This window comes from Hypanus sabinus, chromosome 14 (genome assembly GCF_030144855.1).
Source record: "Hypanus sabinus isolate sHypSab1 chromosome 14, sHypSab1.hap1, whole genome shotgun sequence".
NCBI classification, from domain to species: Eukaryota; Metazoa; Chordata; class Chondrichthyes; order Myliobatiformes; family Dasyatidae; genus Hypanus; species Hypanus sabinus.
The window spans coordinates 105327208-105349039 of record NC_082719.1 but is presented as its reverse complement, the minus strand read 5'-3'; the positions used below and the strand labels follow the sequence as shown (position 1 = coordinate 105349039).

Genomic DNA, 21832 nt, shown 5'->3' with positions numbered 1-21832 from the left:
CGAGGCGATGAGAACACACGACGGCCATTTACTACCCTTGGTATCCCTGAAACGATGAGAACACATGACGGCCATTTCCTAACCTCGGGAGTCCTGAGGCGAAGAGAATACACGACGGCCATTTACTACCCTTGGTATCCCCGACACAATGAGAACACACGACAGCCATTTTCTACCCTCGGTAGCCCTGAGGCGATGAGAACACACGACGGCCATTTCCTACCCTCGGTACCCCTGACACGATGAGAACACACAACAGCCATTTACTATCCTTAGTACCCCTGAGGCGATGAGAACACACGACGGCCATTTACTACCCTTGGTATCCCTGAAACGATGAGAACACATGACGGCCATTTCCTAACCTCGGGAGTCCTGAGGCGAAGAGAATACACGACGGCCATTTACTACCCTTGGTATCCCCGACACAATGAGAACACAGAACGGCCATTTACTACCCTCGGTACCCCTGAGGCGTTGAGAACACACGACGGCCATTTACTACCCTCGGTACCCCTGAGGCGTTGAGAACACACGACGGCCATTTACTACCCTCGATACCCCTGAGGCGATGAGAACACACGACCGCCATTTACTACCCTTGGAATCCCCGACACAAGGAGAACACACGACGGCCATTTACTACCCTCGGTACCCCTGAGGCATTGAGAACACACGACGGCCATTTACTACCCTCGGTACCCGAGGCGATGAGAACACACGACGGCCATTTACTACCCTTGGTATCCCCGACACAATGAGAACACACGACGGCCATTTACTACCCTCAGTACCCCTGAGGCGATGAGAACACACGACGGCCATTTACTACCCTCGGTACCCGAGGCGATGAGAGCACACGACGGCCATTTACTACCCTCGGTAGCCCTGAGGCGATGAGAACACACGACGGCCATTTACTACACTCGGTACCCCTGAGGCGATGAGAACACACGACGGCCATTTACTACCCTCGGTACCCCGGAGGCGATGAGAGCACACGACGGCCATTTACTACCCTCGGTACCCGAGGCGATGAGAGCACACGACGGCCATTTACTACCCTCGGTAGCCCTGAGGTGATGAGAACACACGACGGCCATTTACTACACTCGGTACCCCTGAGGCGATGAGAACACACGACGGATATTTACTACCCTCGGTGCCCCTGAGGCGATGAGAACACACGATGGCCATTTCCTACCCTCGGTACCCCTGAGGCGATGACAACACACGACGGCCATTTTCTATCCTCTGTAGCCCTGTCGCGATGAGAACACACGACGGCCATTTACTACCCTCGGTAGCCCTGACACGATGAGAACACACGACGGCCATTTACTACACTTGCTACCCCAGACACAATGAGAACACACGACGGCCATTTACTACCCTCGGTACCCCTGAGGCCATGAGAACACATGACGGCCATTTACTACCCTCGGTACCCCTGTGGCGTTCAGAACACACGACGGCCATTTACTACCCTCGGTACCCCTGTGGCGTTCAGAACACACGACGGCCATTTACTACCCTCGGTACCCCTGAGGCGATGAGAACACACGACGGCCATTTACTACCCTCGGTACCCCTGAGGCGATGACAACACACGACGGCCATTTTCTATCCTCTGTAGCCCTGTCGCGATGAGAACACACGACGGCCATTTACTGCCCTCGGTAGCCCTGACACGATGAGAACACACGACGGCCATTTACTACACTTGCTACCCCAGACACAATGAGAACACACGACGGCCATTTACTACCCTCGGTACCCCTGAGGCCATGAGAACACATGACGGCCATTTACTACCCTCGGTACCCCTGAGGCGATGAGAACACACGACGGCCATTTACTACCCTCGGTACCCCTGAGGCCATGAGAACACATGACGGCCATTTACTACCCTCGGTACCCCTGACGCGATAAGGGAAAAGGAGAACTTATCAGAAACTTACCCAGACAACTTACCCTGACCCAAAGTCCCTTCCAAGCTGAAGCCATTGGCCCACTGCCTTCAATGGCCGCTCTGCTTGTCCCTTCTGCGGTTTTGTTTATTCCTCTCTGTGCTGCTTCCGCTATTGATTGGGCTGCTGGTCCGACACCGAGCACCGGCAAAGCTCTCCTTTTAAATGAGTGCTGCCAACCTTCGAGATATTTCGTCGCTGTGTGCTGGTCCTGCTGCTGATTGGGCTGCCGGAAGACCCTGATTAATCAGTGTGTCAAAGGTTATGGGGAGAAGGCAGGAGGATGGGGTTAAGAGGGATAATAAATCAGCCATGATGGAATGGCTGAATTGACTTGATGGGCTGAATGGCCTAATTCTGCTATATTCTCTGTGCTTATAGAAAGAATAGGATTGAACTGGGCTTTTTGAGTGGGACAGACACTGACTGGTGGGGTCACTAGTGCAGGCTCCAACTATTCAACATGTAGGTGAATGATTTGAAAAAACACTGTGAAATGTTGGTCAACGACACAAAATATTATCACTTTGTGGAAACAGCTGAATGAGTTGAACGAAGGCGCATAGAATGAATAAAAGTGAAGAACATGATTGGAAGTTAAATTTCTCTAATTTGCATGAGTCCTGTAAACGCTCTACAAGTAGAATTTTACAGCATCTTAAGAGCATCAGCAGGAAAATGACTGGGTGAAATAGCGAGCTTGTATTCAGCGTTCATCAGGATAATGAATTGATTGTGCGTTTCAGGATGGGGAGGTCGTGAACACACACTGATCCTCATCGAGGGATCAGAAGTGGAAAGGGTGAGCAGTTTCAAGTTCCTGAGTGCCAACATCTCTGAGGTTCAGAGTTCAATTCCAACATCATCAATAATGAATGATTCATATTATGATCTACAGCCAAGGGCTAATGTAACGGTCTATAGCTACTTATCCCACTGAGGGCATGACTACTACACTAACTGTGTTGAGCAGCACGGTAGCACTGTGGGGCATATGGAGTGGCCAGGGAGGGGAGAACGTCTGGTGAAGGGGCTTGTCATGTCCATTCCAGGGCAGCTCACTCATCTTGGGTCCTCACCACGCACTCAATTCTCACCTGTGGCTCTTCCGAGTAACTGTTTACACTCCTGGTACGCCGCTTCGACTGATGGGCTGAACACGGTGAGGGGGTAAGTCAGTTCCGGTGGAGATCTGCCAAGAGTTTCAATGGCCAGGAAGGTGGTTCTGCAAGGCTCCGTGGGAAGCGAAGGACGTGACAAGGCACAGCGGAAGTCATCATTAAATACTGCAACCAAGGGTGACCCCAGTCTCTGATGACTACTCTGACCGCTGGACCTGGGCTTGCGAGATCGAGAGAGTGGAACTGTCCCAGTGCAAAGGCTTTTCCACATTAAAATCTCTACCGCACAGGTCCCCTGTCATTGGACAATAAGATTGGGGTTCAATTGCCACTGCTGACTGTAAGGAGTTTGTACATTCTCCCTGGGACTGTAAGATTCCTCTGGGTGCTCAGGTTTCCTTCCACAGTCCAAAGACGTACAGCTCGGGTTATTGAGTTATGGGCATGCTATGTTGGTGCTGGAAGCCTGGTGACACTTGTGGGCTGCCCAGCACAATCCTCACTGATTTGATTTGATGCAAATGACACATTTCACTGTATGCTTCAGTGTACATATGAGAAATAAAGCCACTCTTTCTCTTTAATCTATCATAGTAAGATTGATAGAGATTGAGGATTATATAACTCACAGCTGTAAGTCTAGAAACAGCTACATGATGTCTCCCATTGCTCTTACGTTGCCATGTACTCTGAGTGGGTCTCGGCAGCTCACCTCTGACCTGAAATCTCTGCTGGCTTGTGGCTATACCCACTCATGGGGGAGGCTTCAGGAATAAACCCTGAGGGAAAATCTGGAGCTGGAGTCCCTAAACCATTCCTACATTGAGTTCAATGCTGACAGGCAACTCCTGTGATGTTACATGTACCAAACTGTATTAGTCTCTGGCATTCCTGTGGATTTATTAGCTGTGTGGAGGGGACACCATGGGCAACAGCTTTCTCTCCATATAACACCTCTCTGACTTGAGTACTGAATGTAGACAACTGGCATGCACCATCCATGGTTGACCCCGACTGACGGAAGACCTCCTCATGCACTCTGCAATTTCGACTCCTAAAAAACCTCTAACTGAAGACATTCCAGATTCCCTTCTTTGGAATATAAAGTCTGTCTTCACACAATATATTCTACATATAATTATATAATGTATTCTACAGCAAATGAAGAACTTTTAATGATTTTATAGTATTCAGAAATAATCTAAATCTTAATTAACTGAAAGCAACTTAGTGAAATAAATAAAACTAAATACAGATGCAACAACTTTAGCAATGATTCACAGCTAAGAAACCTTTGATACAATGGATTCCAGTTAACTGGTCCATCAGTTAATTGGGACAGTAACTTTTTGGGGCAACTCTTAAAGAACAAAAACTATTCAAGAAAATTGCTGGAATTCCTTTTGTTTATTTGGGACAGTATGCTGCTGAATTGAGACAGGAGGCTGTTGCCGAACATTTTTTAACAAGTGTCAGTTGCGTGGCTGTTAGATGCTATACTGTGCTTTGAAAGAAGTTTTTTAGTAGTGTTATTTGTGTGTGTTTGTATTCAAGAAGCAATCATTTTTGTCACTGCTAGTTAGCAAGAAATAAGTAGTGAGACAATTCAGAACTGTTTTGCTTAATCGGGTTCAAGCACTGAGGCTCAGAGATGAACTGTGAAGAATTTGAAGGTATCAACAATCATCTTGAATGTTTCAATGAAAATGAGGATTTGAAGGATGCGATCATCAATACCATTCTATAAAGGCAGTCTATCATCTGCACTAAGTGTCTTCGCTGATTTTGTTCATTTACAGTCAATTAAAAGAACATGGCAGCATACAGAGGATGAATTCCTCCATCGATAACTATTACGAACTAATACATAGTTTTGTGGTACTATAGTAGTATTGGTAATGTTCTAATTTGTTCTGTATTCTATTTAAATACATAATTTGTTACTCAGTTTAATGGTGGTTTTTCTTTTTTATACCTTTTTAATGATTTCCATAAAACCTCAGCTGATAGGGGTAGCTGTTTAATTGGGACAAAATGTACTTGTCTCAGTGTGTCCCAATGACCGGGAATCCACAGTATTCTGCATCAATGGATAAGCCAATATTAACGTTTCTTTTTAATGCCTTGGTAAACTCGTTGGAGTTATGGATGAGAAAGAGGGATCACAAAAAGAACAGAACATTACAAAAATAATGACAACACTGCTCCCACAAAACATCAGCAGAGAGAAAGCAGTTTCACGTTCATGTAGCTCCAGTATTCAATTTCTTTGGATCTTTTTGTTTAAATACAATTATATAATAGATCAACTTGAAGATCATTCAATGGTCTGTAAAATCATTCTTTAAAGACATCTTACACATATAAATTTAAATGTATTGTCCTTTTTTGTTTCATATTAATTTACAGTTGAAATGTCAGTTCTGCATTAATTTCAATAATTCTAAATCTGATCATCCGATTCTTTACTTACTAGTCTCCTGAATAGAGGCAGCAGAGTTAAACTGCACACCCCATGGGTCACTTGTCGAGTAAATCTGTCGGGACAGGTGAGGGAACGCATTACTGTGAGTCAAGCTAAAGGTGAATAGGTTTCTGTCCCTTTCCTCTACAACATGGTTCCCATTTAACATGTTTGACATGAGGCTTTCACTTTCCGTTGTTGCTGTTTTGCCGATAAAGATCTGGGAATTTTGAGAATCTCCACTAAAGTGCTTCTCAGTATTGTCCAGTTCCCTTGTGCTTGCCTTTGGAATTCTGTCTTCTTCTTTCGGCAGAATGTTGTTGCCGTTTTCATTGGAGGTTGTGCTTTGAGATGGGCCACCCTGTGGGTACAGAAGGCTGCCGGAGTGCCAGGCAGCAGGTTTACGGCCCCGGCGAGGCCGCGGCAGGCGACAGCTCAGCCTCTTGATGTGTCTGTGCAGGTGGTCAGAGCGGGTGAAGCTCTTGAAGCAGTGGACACATTGGTAAGGACGGACTCCTGTGTGTATCCGCATGTGGTTCTTTAGGTCATAATTGTGCACAAATCTGGAACTGCAGTGAATACACGTGTAGGGTCTCTCCCCTGTATGCTTCCGCATGTGAATCTTCAACTTGTCTTGTCTGTAAGCAAAAGAAATTACATAAGATCACAGAGGAAACAGTAGCACAAATTTGACAATATGTTCAATGTTCAAGATACTTGATTCCTCATTTCCACAGATGCTGCCTGTCCTGCTGAGTTCCTCCAGCATTATGTGTGTGTTGTTCTGGTTTTTCAACATCTGCCAAATCTCTTGTGTTTATGATCAGTTATGATCTTGTACCTTATTGTCTACCTGCACTGCACTTTCTCTGTGGCTGTTAGACTTGCTTCTACATTCTGCTTCAATGCACTGTGTGATGATCTGAGCTGAGTTGCACCAACAATATGCAAGACAAGCTTTTAGAACCACAGAACATTACAGCACAGAAACGGGCCTTTTGGCCTTTCTTGGCAGTGCCGAACCATTTTTCTGCCTAGTCCCTCTGACCTGCACCTGGACCATATCCCTCCATACACCTCTCATCCATGTACCTGGCCAAGTTTTTCTTAAATGTTAAAAGTGAGCCCGCATTTACCACTTCATCTGGCAGCTCATTCCACACTCCCACCATTCTCTGTGTGAAGAAGCCCCCCCCCCAGTGTTCCCTTTAAACTTTTCCCCCTTCACCCTTAACCCATGTTCTCTGTTTTTTTTCTCCCCTAACCTCAGTGCATTCACTCTATCTATACCCATCATAATTTTATATACCTCTCTCAAATCTCCCCTCATTCTTCTACGTTCCAGGGAGATCTGATGGTGGAGGGGAGGAATCTGTCCCTGAAAGACTGAATGTGTGTTCAGACTCCTCTACCTCCTGCTTGATGGCAGCAATGAGAAGACGGTAGGTGTGTCCAGGGTGATGGGGGTTGTAAATGATGAGTGCCACCTTTTGAAGATGATGTGGAGTCCAGAGCCCATGATGGCTCCCTCTGCCAAGATGTGCTGTAAAGCCTTTGTCTTTGGACACAGGCGAGTATACCATCACTCTGCACCGCTGACACGCGTGCTTTCTATGGACCAATTTCACCCTTACATGTAGCCTTTTACTTCCACGGGAACGTAATCCAGGGCTATCAATCCCAAATGTTGCACATGAGTTGAATAAAGCAATTCAGCAAAAGAAGAAAGAATGCAAAATGCTAAAAAAAATTCAGTGTTCTTTGAATAACACAGTGAGGATATGAACAGCAACTTGAATCACTGGGAGAGGCCCAGGAGAGAGTAGCTCAGCTGACACATATATTTACTGATGCAACTATTTTATTTATTTATATTTATTGTGCTTTTTAAATTATTATTATTGTGTTCTTTATCTTATTGTGTTTTTTTTGTGCTCTATTGGATCCAGAGTAACAATTATTTTATTCTCCTTTACGCTTGTGTACTGGAAATTGCATTAAACAATCATATCTTGAATGTTGACTAGCACAGAACTCCTTTGAATGCCAAAGTTTCTAGGTGCTGTACTAACATGCAAAGATAAAAATTAAGGATTAGCAACACACACAGAATACTGGAGGAACTCAGCAGGCCAGGCAGCATCTATTGAAAAGGGTAGAGTCAAAGTTTTGGGCTGAAACCCTTCAGCAGAACTGAAGAAAAAAAGATAAGGAGTAGATTTAAAAATGATGGGAGGAGAGAGAGAAACACAAGGTGATAGGTGAAGCCGAGAGGGGTAGGGATGAAGTAAAGAGCTGAGAAGTTGCTTGGGGAAAGAGATACTGGGGAGAAGGGGGAGTGCGATAGGAGAGGACAGAAGTGCATGGAAAAAAGAAAAGGGGGGAGAAGGGGGGAGGAGCACCAGAGGGAGGTGACGGGTGGGCAAGGAGATAAGGTGAGGGAGGGAAGAGGGGATGGGGAATGGAGAAGTGGGGGGCATTACCAGAAGTTTGAGAAATTGATGTTCATGCCATTAGGTTGGAGGCTACTGAGATGGAATACAAGGTGTTGTTCCTCCAACAGTGGAGGATAGACATATCGGAATGGGAACAAGAACTTTGCCTTTTCTCAGCCCATGTCTGAAAGTCCACCTACACTTCTCTGCATCGAATGGAGGAGCAGTTTGGCTTTCGTGCATGTACATTACTTTGATATTGTGAAGGATCAACTCCTGAGGAAATAGAACTGTGTAGGAACGGAGAAAAAAATGTGGATTAATTCTACATTTGGCAGTGGGAGACAATATTTGGCTTGCCACCAAAACAACTAAAAATAAAATACCAGTTGGACCTTTAGTAGAGGCACAGATGGAATGCTTGGCAGCAACCCTTGGATGCCATGTCACTGAGTCCAGAAAGGAATCTGCATGTGTGAAGGAAAATTTAAGAAGACTTTGTAAAATGTTTTTATTTTGGTAGACCTTGGCAAAGCTTCCCTAACAGAGTGGTACCACAACACTGCAAAGTTGAGTTTGCTCGATGCCTTGTTGGTCTAACTTTGTAATATTCAATGTAAACTTGTCAACAATGACACATTCCTATTTAACATTTGCTTCTAAACGCAGCTGTGTGGACTTAAATACACTTGTCATCAGTGATATATACTAATTGTGGTGGTGGGGTGAATACGTCTATACCAAAGGGGGTACAAGGTACTCCAACACTCCACTAGCCTGCGTCACCCTTGGGCAAGGTGTAGCACCAGATTAACCACCCAATCAAGGTCATGTGAAGCTACGGCAGCAGGTGCTGGATGGTCATATGAACAGCTGGTGGATATCACAAGTCCTGGTTATGCAACCATTGACGATAGGCATGATAATCTCTGAACAGCATTGATAATGGCTGGTGTCACTGATCTTGTAAAGACACTGCCCAGAAGAAGGCAATGGCAAACCACTTCTGCAGATAAATCTGCCAAGAATAATCATGGTCATGGAATTCGAATCAGAATCAGGTTTATCACCGGTATGTTATGAAATTTGATAAATTAATGGCAGCAGTACAATGAAATAGATGATAAATAAATACAGAGGAAAAAACAGAGTTACATGAAGATTATATCTATGCCTATTAAATACATGACACACAAAACACTGGAGGGACTCAGCAGATCCCTGAGGCCCTCCACTGGTCACTGTCCTCCATGCAGAATATGACCTGTCTACAACCACTCTTTGCCTTCTGTGGGCAAGCCAGTTCTGGATCCACAAAGCAATGTCCCCTTGGATCCATGCCTCCTTACTTTCTCAATAAGCCTTGCATGGGGTACCTTATCCAATGCCTTGCTGAAATCTAAATACACTACATCTACTGCTCTTCCTTCATCAATGTGTTTAGTTACATCCTCAGAAAATTCAATCAGGTTCGTAAGGCACAACCTGCCCTTGACAAAGCCATGCTGACTATTCCTAATCATATTATGCCTTTCCAAATGTTCATAAATCCTGCCTCTCAGGATCTTCTCCATCAACTTACCAACCACTGAAGTAAGACTTGCTGGTCTATAATTTCCTGGGCTATCCCTACTCCCTTTCTTGAATAAGGGAACAACATCCGCAACTCTCCAATCCTCCAGAACCTTTCCCGGCCTCAATGAAAATGCAACGATCATTGCCAGAGGCTCAGCATTCTCCTCCCTCGCCTCCCACAGTAGCCTGGGGTACATCTCATCCGGTCCCGGTGACTTATCCAACTTGATGCTTTCCAAAGGCTCCTGCACATTCTCTTTCTTAATATCTACATGCTCAAGCTTTTCAGTCCACTTCCAGTCATCATTACAATCATATAGATCCTTTTCCGTAGTGAATACTGAAGCAAAGTATTCATTAAGTACCTCTGCTATCTCCTCCAATTCCATACACACTTTCCCACTGTCACACTTGATTGGTCCTATTGGCTCATGTCTTATCCTCTTGCTCTTCACATTCTTGTAGGATGTCTTGGAGTTTTCCTTAATCCTGTCCGCCAAGGCCTTCTCTTTGCCCCTTCTGGCTCTCCGAATTTCATTCTTAAGCTCCTTCCTGCCTTATAATCTTCTAGATTCCTATCATTACCTAGTTTTTTGAACCTTTTGTAAGCTCTTCTTTTATTCTTGACTAGATTTACAACAGCCTTTGTACACCACGGATCTTGTGCCCTACCATCCTTTCCACGTCTCATTGGAACGTACCTACTCAGAACCCCATGCAAATATCCCCTGAACATTTGCCACATTTCTTCCGTACATTTCCCTGAGAACATCTGTTTCCAATTTATGCTTCCAAGTTCCAGCCTGATAGCTTCATATTTCCCCATACTCCAATTACACGTTTCCCTAACTTGTCTGTTCCTATTCCTCTCCAATGCTATGGTAAAGGAGATAGAATTGTGATCACTATCTCCAAAATGCTCTCCCACTGAGAGATCTGACACCTGACCAGGTTCATTTCTAATACCAGATCAAGTACAGCCTCTCCTCTTGTAGGCTCATCTGCATACTGTGTCATTAAACCTTCCTGAACAACCTAACAAACTCCACCCCATCTAAATCTGTCACTCTAAGGAGATGCCAATCAATATTTGGGAAATTAAAATCTCCCGCCACAACAACCCTGTTTTAATTATTCCTTTCCAGAATCTGTCTCCTTATCTGCTCCTTGACGTCCCTGTTACTACTGGGTGGTCTATAAAAAACACTCAGTGCTGTTATTGACCCTTCCTAATGGTGCATAGTTCCCTGAAGGTGGAATTTCATATGGATAGTGTGGTGAAGAAAGCTTTTGGTATGCTGCCTTTATAAATCAGAGCATTGAGTATAGGAGTTGGGATGTAATGTTAAAATTGTACAAGGCATTGGTGAGGCCGAATTTGGAGTATTGTGTACAGTTCTGGTCACCGAATTATAGGAAAGGTATCAACGAAATAGAGAGAGTACAGAGAAGATTTACTAGAATGTTACCTGGGTTTCAGCACCTAAGTTACAGGGAAAGGCTGAACAAGTTAGGTCTTTATTCTTTGGAGCGTAGAAGGTTGAGGGGGGACTTGATAGAGGTATTTAAAATTATGAGGGGGATAGATAAAGTTGACGTGGATAGGCTTTTTCCACTGAGAGTAGGGGAGATTCAAACAAGAGGACATGAGTTGACAGTTAGGGGGCAAAAGTTTAAGGGTAACACGAGGGGGAATTTCTTTACTCAGAGAGTGGTAGCTGTGTGGAACGAACTTCCAGTAGAAGTGATACAGGCAGGTTCGGTATTGTCATTTAAAGTAAAATTGGATAGGTATATGGACAGGGAAAGAATGGAGGGTTATGGGCTAAGTGCGGGCCAGTGGGACTAGGTGAGAGTAAGCATTCAGCACGGACTAGAATCAGGAGATGGCCTGATTCCGTGCTGTAATTGTTATATGGTTATATTCCTAACTTCCACCCACAGAGACTCCGTAGACAAACCCTCCATGACTTCCCCCTTTTCTGCAGCTGTGACACTATCTCTGATCAACAGTGCCACGCCCCCACCTCTTTTACCTCCCTCCCTGTCCTTTTTGAAACATCTAAAGCCTGGCCCTTGAAGTAGCCATTCCTGCCCCTGAGCCATCCAGGTCTCTGTAATGGCCACAACATCATAGCTCCAAGTATTGATCCACGCTCTAAACTCATCCGCTTTGCTCATAATACTCCTTGCATTAAAATAGACACATCTCAAACCATCAGTCTGAACACATCCCTTCTCTATCACCTGCCTATCCTCCCCTCTCACACTGCCTACAATCTTTCTCTATTGGTGAACTAACCACCCCTTCCCCAGTCTCTTCAGTTCTGTTTCCATCCCCAGCAATTCTAGTTTAAACTCTCCCCGATAGCCTTAACAAACTTCTCCGCCAGGATATTGGTCCCCCATGGGATTCAAGTGCAAACCGGTCTTTATGTACAGGTCACACCTGCCCCAGAAGAGGTCCCAGTGATCCAGAAATCTGTATCCCTGTCCCCTGCTCCAATCCCTCAGCCATGCATTTATCCTCCACCTCATTCTATTCCTATTCTCACTGTCATGTGGCGCAGGCAGTAATCCCAAGATTACTACCTTCAGGGTGCTGCTTCTCAATTTTTTTCCACTCCCCACAGTCTGTTTTCAGGATCTCCTCCCTTTTCCTTCCTATGTCATTGGTACCACTATGTACCACAACCTCAGCCTGTTCTCCTTCCCACTTCAAGGTATCGTGGACACGATCAAAAACATCCCAGACCCTGGCACCTGGGAGGCAAACTACCATCTGCATTTCTTTCCTGCCTATCTGACCCCCTAACTATAGAGTCCCTTATCACTGCTGCCATCCTCTTCCTTTCCCTACCCTTCTGAGCCACAGGGCCAGACTCTGTGCCAGAGACCCAGCCACTGTTGCTTCCCCCAGGTAGTCCATTCCCCCCAACAGTACTCAAGCAGGAATACCTATTGTTACGGGGCACAGCCAGTGGGGTACTCTCTAGTACCTGCTTCTTGCCCTTCCCTCTCCTGACTGTTACTCATTTCTCTGTCTCCTGTCATCCCGGGGTGACTACCTGCCTATAGCTCCTCTTTATCAACTCCTCACTCTCCCTGACCAGGCGAAGGTCATCGAGCTGCATCTCCAGTTTCCTAACGCAGTCCCTAAGGAGCTGCAGCTCAATGCACCGGGTGCAGATGCGGCCGTCCGGGAGGCCAGGAGTCTCCAGGACCCCCCACATCTGTCACCGAGCGCAGAAAACCGGCCTCACACACATACTTTCTGTCTTTATTTTAAACAGATAACCTACCTGGCCTCAACCCCTTATCACCTAAACCCCGTTAAGCCAAAGCCTTCCTACTCTGTCTCCCACTACTCTGTCACCCGCTCCTCCGATGCCCACTTTGTAAATCTGTCTTCCTTTTAAACTCTTCCCACTGTTCTCACTGGTCGACCTCCAAGTGCTTGCACAGTCGTGCCCTGTTCAAACCGCTGAAGGTTCTCCAGACCGTCTAACATCCTTGTAAATTTTCTCTGTACTCTCAACCTCTCTTCCCTTTAGGTAGATGACCAAAACTGCATACAATATTCCAAATTAGGCCTCAGTAATGTCTTATACAACTCCAACAGAACACCCCATCTTCTGTACTCAATAGATTGATTTATAAAGGCCAACGTGCCAAAAGCTTTCTTTACAACCCTATCAACCTGTGATGCCAACTTCAGCAAATTAAGGACCTGCACTTCCAGTTCCCTATGATCTACCACACTCCTCAGTGCCCTAATGTTCACTGTATAAGACTTACTCGGTTGGTCCTGCTAAAGTGCAAAACCTCATACTTGTCTGTTTTAATGCACATCTTTCTGTGAGCCAGGATAGTCTAATCCCTAATCTCGGTGTCATCTGCAAATTTGCTGATCCAATTAACAACATGATTGTCCATATCATTGATATAGATGACAAACAATAAAGGACCCAGCACTGACTGAGGCAAACCACTAGTCAGAGGCCGCCATTCTGAGAGGCACCCCTCTACTACCACTCTCTGATTACCCTCACAAAGCCAAAGTCTCATCCAATTTACTACCTCATCCTGAATGATAAGTGACTGAACCTTCTTGACCAGCCTCCCATGTGAGACCTTGTCAAATGCCTTGCTAAAGTCCATGTAGACAGCATCCACTGCCTTGCCTTCATCCACTTTCCTGCTAACTTCCTTGAAAAACTCTCCAACACTGGTTCGACAAGACCTACCATGCATGAAGCCACGCTGACTATCCTTGATCAGTCCATGTCTATCCAAATGCTTAGAATACCTTCCAATGACTTACCCACAACTGATGTCAGACTCACTGGCCTATAATTACCTGGTTTCTGTTTACAGACTAATTTTTAACAGCAGAATAACATTGGCTATCCTCCAGCCTCTGGTACCTCTCCTGTCACTGAGGATGGTTTAAATATCTCTGCTAGGGCCCCGGCAATTCCTGCAATTGCCTCCCGTAGGGTTTGAGGGAACACCTGGTCAGGCCCTGGGGATACATCCATCCTGATTTGCCTCAAGGTAGCAAACACTTCCTCCTCTGGAATCTGTACAGGGTCCATGAAGGTGATACCGCTTTGCCTCACTTCTATAGATTCCTGAGTAAATCCAGATGCAACGAATGTACTTACAACTCCCCCATCTGTTTTGGCTCCACACACAGATTACCATTCTGATCTTCCAGAGGACCAATTTTGTCCTTTGCAATCCTTTTGCTCTTGACATATCTGTAGAATCCTTTAGGATTCTCCTTCACCTTGTCAGCTTGATCTTCTTTCATGCCTTCTTTTACCCTTCCTGATTTCTTTCTTAAGTGTCTTCTTGTGCTTCTTAAACTCCATTAGCACCTTATTTGTTCCTACTTGTCCTTTCCTCCTATTCACCTCCTTTTTTCTTAACCAGGACCACAATATCTCTTGAAAACCAAGGTTCCCTGCACTTACCCTCTTTACCTGACAGGCACATGCAAATTTTGTACTCTCAAAATGTCATTTTTGAAGACCTCCCATCTACCAAGTAGACCTTTGCCAGAAGACAGCTTGTCCCAATTCACACTTGCCAGGTCATTTCTGATACTGTCAAAACTGGCCTTTCTCAAATTTGGAATCTTAACTGGACCAGACCTATCTTTTGCATACTTACTTTGAAACTAGTGGCATTGTGATCACTGAAATAAAAGTGTCCCCTACACAAGCTCTGTCACCTGCCCTGTCCCATTCCCTAACAGCAGATCCAGTATCATACACTCTCTGGTTGGGAATTCTACGTACTGATGATGGAACCTTTCCTGAACACATTTGACAAACTTTATTCCATCTAGTCATTTTACAGTATGGGATTCCAGTCAATACGTGGGAAGCTCCAGGAGCTGATCCATGCCCTGAGCTCATCCACCTTTCCTACGATACTTCCTGCATTGAAATACACACAGCTCGGGACACTGGTCGCACCATGTTCAACCTTTTGATTCCTGACTTTGTCTGAGATCTTACCAACATCTGCCTCCACAACCTCTTCACTAACTGTTCTGGCACTCTGGTTCCCATCCCCATGCAACTCTAGCTTAAACCTCACCTGCAGCATTAACAAACTTTCCTGTTAGGATATTAGTCCCCCTCCAGTTCAGGTGCAAACTGTCCCTTCTGTACAGATCCCACCTTCCCTGGAAGAGAGACCAATGATCCAGAAATCTTACACCCTCCCTCCTACACCAACTCCTTGGCCACATGTTTAACTGTATAACCTTCCTAGTTCTGGCCTCACTAGCACGTGACGTGGGTAACAATCCAGCTATCACAACCCTGGAGGTTCTGCCTTTTAACTTAGCACCTCACACCCTGAACTCCCTACGTACAACCTCGTCATTCATCCTACTCATATCAATGGTACCTACATGAACCACGACCTCTGGTTGTTCACCCTCCCAACTAAGAATGCTGGGGACTGAACCTGAGATGTCCTAGACCCCGGAACCCCTGGAGGCAACATACCATCTGGGAATCTCACTCTTGCCCACAGAACCTCCTGTCTGTTCACTTAACTTACGAATCCCCTGTCATCACAGCGTGCCTCTTTTCCCCCTTCCCTTTTGACAGGTAGACTCACTGTCAGAGACCCAGCCACTTACTGTTAGATCAATGCCCCACCCCACCATCAACAGTATCCAAATTGACATATGACATACCTGTTGTTGAAGGGGTGGCCACAGGGGTACCCTGCACTGGATCCACCTCTTTCCCTTCCTGACTGTCACCTGGTTTCCTGTGTCCTGTACTTTTGGTGTAACTACCTCTCTGTGTCTCCTATCTATCACCCCCTCGGCCTCCTGAATGACCCAGAGTTCATCCAGTTCCAGCTCCAACTTCTGAACACAGTTTGTTAGAAGCTGCAGCTGGATGTACTTCTCACAGTTGTAGTGTTCAGGGACTCTGGAGGTCTCCAGGATTTATTTCCTGGATTAAACTGATTTATCATACCCCGGTAGCTGCGGTTTTAACTAATAATCAAAAGTATCCTTACTTTAGATTATATAGAGGTACCTGTCAGGGCTGTCCCCTCAGTCCTTTATTATTTAATTTGGCTTTAGAACCACTTGCTATTGCTCTTAGGGATTCTAATTCTGTGCAGGGTATTAGGAGAGGGGATAAATTACATAAGGTTTGGTTATACGCGAATGATTTATTAGTTTACATTTCAAATCCTAAGAAATCTATTCCTTCTATGTTATCTATATTTATTGAATTTGGTACTTTTTCCAGGATATAAACTTAATTTACATAAAAGTGAATTATTTCCTATTAATAATTATTCTGATTATTATGATCAAATACCTTTTAATATTGCCAAAAACCATTTTACTTACCTTGGTATCAAAATTACAAAAAAGTTTTAAAGACCTATATAGGTATAATTTTTTTCCCTTTAGTTGAATATACTCAACAGGCACTTTCTAAATGGTCGCCTATGTCAATGTCATTGATAGGTCAAATAAATGCTATAAAAATGGTTATTCTACCGAAATTTTTATATATATTTCAAGCAGTTCCCTCTTTTGTTCCAAAAACATTTTTTGATAAAATAGATTCTTTGATTTTATCTTATGTTTGGATAATAAAAGCTCTAGAGTGAATAAACTTTTATTGCAAAAATCAAAAAAAGATGGAGGGCTGGCTTTACCAAACTTTAGATTTTATTATTGGGCAATTAATATTCGTTATATTACTTTTTGGATTTATGATATAGACGACCAAGATCACTCTTCATGGTTACAGCTGGAGGAAAATTCAGTAATGGGGTTTTCGTTAGCTTCTTTATTAGGAGCTCCTCTTCCGTTTTCGCTCTCCAGACTAGGTAGACAAGCTCTTAACCCTATTGTTAAACATACTTTAAAAATTTGGTTTCAATTTCGTAGATTTTTTGAATTAAATGAATTAAATTAATTTCTAGTAATATTTATTCTAATTTCTTTTTTAAACCATCAGCTTTGGATAAGGCTTTTTTAACATGGAAAATTAAGGGAATTAAAACTTTTTTAGATTTGTTTTTACAAGACTGTTTAATGTCTTTTTCACAGTTAATGGATAAATATGATATCTCCAATACACATTTTTTCAGGTATTTACAGGTTAGGAATTTCTTACGTGATTTTTTACTGAATTACCCCTTGGCCTGCTCTTCAAATTTGGCTTATGTTATTTTTCAGTTTAAACCTTTTCAAAAACGATTAATAGCTATCATTCATAAACAGTTAATGAATGCTCGCATGTCGCCTAATGATAGGGTTCAACATACCTGGGAAGTAGAACTTCAACATTCACTCTCAGATAATCAATGGAGTAAAATTTATTACTTAGTCAATAATTCATCTATCTGCGCATGCCATATCTTAATTCAGTTTAAGACAGTACATAGGGCCCATATGTCCAAAGATAAATTGGCACATATTTTTCTGAATATAAGCCCTATATGTGACAGATGTAACACAAAAATGACTACTTTAACTCATATGTTTTGGTCATGTGCAAGTTTAAATAATTTTTGGAGGGATGTGTTTGGAATATTATCTAAAGTTATAGATATGGATGTTCAACCTAATCCACTTACAGCAATTTTTGGGATCATTCCAGAGGAAGCAAGCAAAGTGTCTGCTTCAGCCCAACATGTGATAGCTTTTTCAACTTTACTGGCTAGGAGAGCTATTTTGCTACACTGGAAAGAATCTAATCCACCTACTGTTTTCTATTGGCTCTCCTCCATTATGTCATGTCTAAGCTTGGAGAAAATTAGAAGCCAGACATTTAATACATCCTTTAATTTTGATCAAGTCTGGTGACCCTTTATTCAATATTTTCAAATGATTTAATTTATTTTTATTTATTTATCTTTTAAAAATTCTCTTTGGGGAAAATCCTTATCCATGAAGGTTCGGAGATGACTGGAAGGATGTGTTTCTTTTTCTCTCTCTCTGTTTTTTCTAATTTTATCCTCAATTGGACTGCCCAATCTTTCTTTGTCTTTACTTTTTTTCTCTTTCTTTATTTTGTTTTTTGTTTCAGTTTAGTTAGTGGTTTTCTTTTTCCTTATCAATAAAATTTGCAATTTTTTATGATTGTTATGAGGAATTGTAGTTTTTTGACTATTGTATATATAACAGCATAATATTTTACTTATTTTATTTTGATATTATATACTTTCTGTTTTTACTATTGCAGTTAATATGTCTTTTATATTATCTACTTGTTAAACTCCTCTTCCGATTTGTATATTTATTTGGAAATGAATAAAAAAGATTGAAAAATGAAATGGAGGTCTCCCTGTCCTCCCACATCCCACAAGAGGTGCATTCCACCAACCTGCCTGGCATCTGTATAGTGCTAACTGAGTGGATGTGAAAAAGGGAAAAAAGCTTTGCTTTGCTTTTTGTCACTGAAGCCTCTCTTCGCCAAAGCCTTGAAGTTGATGCTTCAAGATCACTACTCTGACTCTGTCTACTCAGACAACAGTGACTGCAGAGATGGACACTCTGCTCCCTTCTATCTTCTTCTAATTTTCTTTTGCTCATCAATCCCAAATATTGATTGGTTGTTGGTTAAAGCTTCATTACGCTGCCGTGACCCGCTTTTGCCTTTATCTACTCAGGCGGTGGACCTGAGTGAAATTCCCTCCTCTCAAACTTTTGATGTCTGGATTAGCTGCAGGTCAAAGCTCAGTTATGCTGCCTTCATCTGCCACTGCCTTTTTCTAATTGGACAGGCACCTGAGTGAGATCCCCTCCTCTCAGACTTCTGATGTTTGGTTGTTATTGTCTTCCTTTACTGACATGCCAGTGTTTCCTCGAGTGGAAGACTTTTCACTCATATAGTTCCTGCTGGTGTCTAGTGAAGCCTCAGATACTCTGACTGGAACATTTTCAATCCTGATTACACTGAGGTTTTGATCACTGGTGTATCAGAAAATCCCAAATGAGATCTGCTTTCAAGTTGGAATGAAGGAGGTTGAGAGGTGACTTGATAGAGTCATACAAGATGAAAAGAGGCATAGATCATGTGGATTGTCACAGACTTTTACCAAGGACGGAAATAGTTAATATAAAGGGGCATCATTTTAAGGTGGTTGCAGGAAAGTATAGGGAGGATAGCAGAGGAAAGTTCAGGGAGTGGTGGGTGTGTGGAATGTCCTGCTGGGGTGGTGATGGAGGCAGATACATTAGAGAATTTAAATTCAAAGTTCAAAGTAAATTTATTATGAAAGTACACTTAGGCCACCATACACAACTCTGAGATTAATTTTCTTTTAAGAAACTTTGACAGTCGCATGGATGGTCTATGTGGGAGGGAAGGGGGAGATTGATCTTAGAGTTGGTTAAAAGGCTGGCTCATTGTGGGACTGAGGGCCTGTATTGGGCTGTACTGTTGTTTCAAACAATCTAAAGCATTGCATATCACACACACAACCTTGGAGTTGAGCAACAAACTGCTATTCACAAATGCTGCACTGTAAATTCCAGCATTTTCTCTTTTAAATAGGATTGTTTTCACAGCTGAAGGTTTCGCTGCAGGATTGATGATGTGAACATATACACTGAACTGATAGTTGACCATTATGTGTGTTAGCTACTCCTGCGGCAAACCACTAATAACAATCTGATGGTACAATTAACTTCAGACAGAAAGCACAGAAAAATAGTTGATACAGTTATTCCACTGTGTCGGAAAACCTGCTGACAATCACACTGTACAATTATTCTCAGCCAACAGGAAAATGCTCTCCAATGATAAGAACAATAACGTTGGGATGGAGAGGGAATTAGAATTGGAGAGTTATTCAGCAAGGAACGGTGATGACAGTACTGTATCAGGCTGAACTCATTGTTTTTATTGTGATAAACAGAAGCCTGGAAAATGAACACCATATTGCACCACCCAGGACATGCCCTATTCATCAGTGAAGGAGGAACAGGAGCCTGAATTCACACACTCAACACATCAGGAACAGCTACTCCCCCTCTGCCACCAGATACTTGAACGGTCCATGAACCCAAGAACACCAGCCCACTATTTTAGGCCATAAGACCATAGCAGCAGAACTAAGCAATGTGGCTCATTCATTCACAGCTGATTTATTATCTCTCTGTACCCCATTTTCTTGACTTCTCCCCATAATCTTTCATTCTTCAAAACTCCTCATACATTAATCCTTTCATTCCCAGTATCAGTCTTGTAAACCCCCTCTGGACTCTCTCTAATCCAGTATATTGTTTCTTAGATGAGAGGCCCAAAACTGCTCACTGAGTGCAGTCTGACCAGTGCCCTCAGTATTACAGTACTTCCATATTCTAGTCCTCTTGAAATAAATGCTAACGTTGTATTTGCCTTCCTGACCACAGACCTAACCTGCAAGTTAACTTCTAGGGAACCTTACATGAAGACTCACAAGTCCCTTTGTACCTCTGGTTTCTGAATTTTCTCCCCATTTAGAAAATAGCCTACACCTTTATTCCTTCTACCAAAGTGCATGACTGTGCATTTCCCTACACTACATTCCATCTGCCACTTTGCCCATTTTCACAATCTATCCAAGTCCTACGGACTCCCTGCTTCCTCAACACTACTTGCCCCTGCACCCATCTATGAACTTGGCCTCAAAGCCATCAATTTGAGCATCCAAGCCATTGATATATAACATGCAAAGAAGTGGTCCTGACACCAAATCCTGCGCAAAGCCACTAGACACTGACAGGCAACCAGAAAAGGCTCCCTTTACTCCCACTCCTTGCCTCCTGCCAGTCGGCCAATCTTCTATCCATGCTAGTAATTTGCTCTCTTTGCACCACTTGCTTATCTCTCATATTTTTTGTTGGAACTTGTGATTTTTTTAAAATGTATTGCACTGTACTGGTGCCACAACACAATACAGTGAACCTATAAGACCATAATGCCACAAGGCGTGTCATACGAAGAGCATTTGGCGGCTCCGGGCCAGTATTCACTGGAATTGAGGAGAGTGAGGGATGACGACATTGAAACCTATCGAATGGTGAAAGACCTTGATAAACTGGAGGTGGAAAGGGTGTTTCCTATGATGGGATAGTTTAGGACCAGAGGAATCAGCCTCAGAATAGAGGGTGTCCTTTTAGAACAGAGATGAGGAGGAATTTCTTTCATTAGAGAGTGTTGAATCTGTGGAATTCTTTGCCACAGACAGCTGTAGATGCCATGTCTTTATGTATATTTAAGCCAGAGGTTGATAGATTCCTGACTGGTCAGGGCATGAAGGGATACGGGGAGAAGGGAGGAGACGGGACTGAGAGGAAAATTGGATCAGCCATGAGGAAATGACGGAGCAGATTCAATGGGCTGAATGGCCTAATTCAGAATTAAATCAAGTCAGTTCCGCCATACCACCATGGCTGATTACTTATCCCTCTCTACCCCATTCTCCTGCCTTCTCATCACAACTTTTGGCAGCCTGACTAAGTAAGAACTTATCAACCTCCACCTGAAATACACTCAGTGATGTGGCCATCTGAGTATGTCAATGATAATAAACCTGATTCTGATTCACCAAAGGACCAGTGGGATAAATTATGTACAAACCCTTAACAATCTTTCTCATAGTTTGAGGGACTGATACACAAAAGCTGATTGCTCTTAGTTTGCTCTTGTCAAACTAGGATATGATTCCACAACTACCAGATGCTCCAAACAATACTGATGTGTATGTCTCAATTGG

The 21832-nt window shown here is 43.4% G+C and overlaps 1 protein-coding gene across 8 annotated transcripts in view; it reads right to left on the bottom strand.

Moving 5' to 3' along the window:
• Positions 1-4124: 4124 nt before the first annotated feature.
• LOC132405046 (zinc finger and BTB domain-containing protein 7C) overlaps positions 4125-21832 on the bottom strand; it is a 313232-nt gene continuing 295524 nt past the window's right edge. For all 8 annotated transcript variants that reach the window (XM_059989759.1, XM_059989756.1, XM_059989763.1 and 5 more), the window contains one exon: positions 4125-6193. In XM_059989759.1, coding sequence (XP_059845742.1) covers positions 5557-6193 — 637 coding nt within the window. In that variant the 3' untranslated portion in view covers positions 4125-5556. The remainder of the gene's footprint in view (positions 6194-21832) is intronic.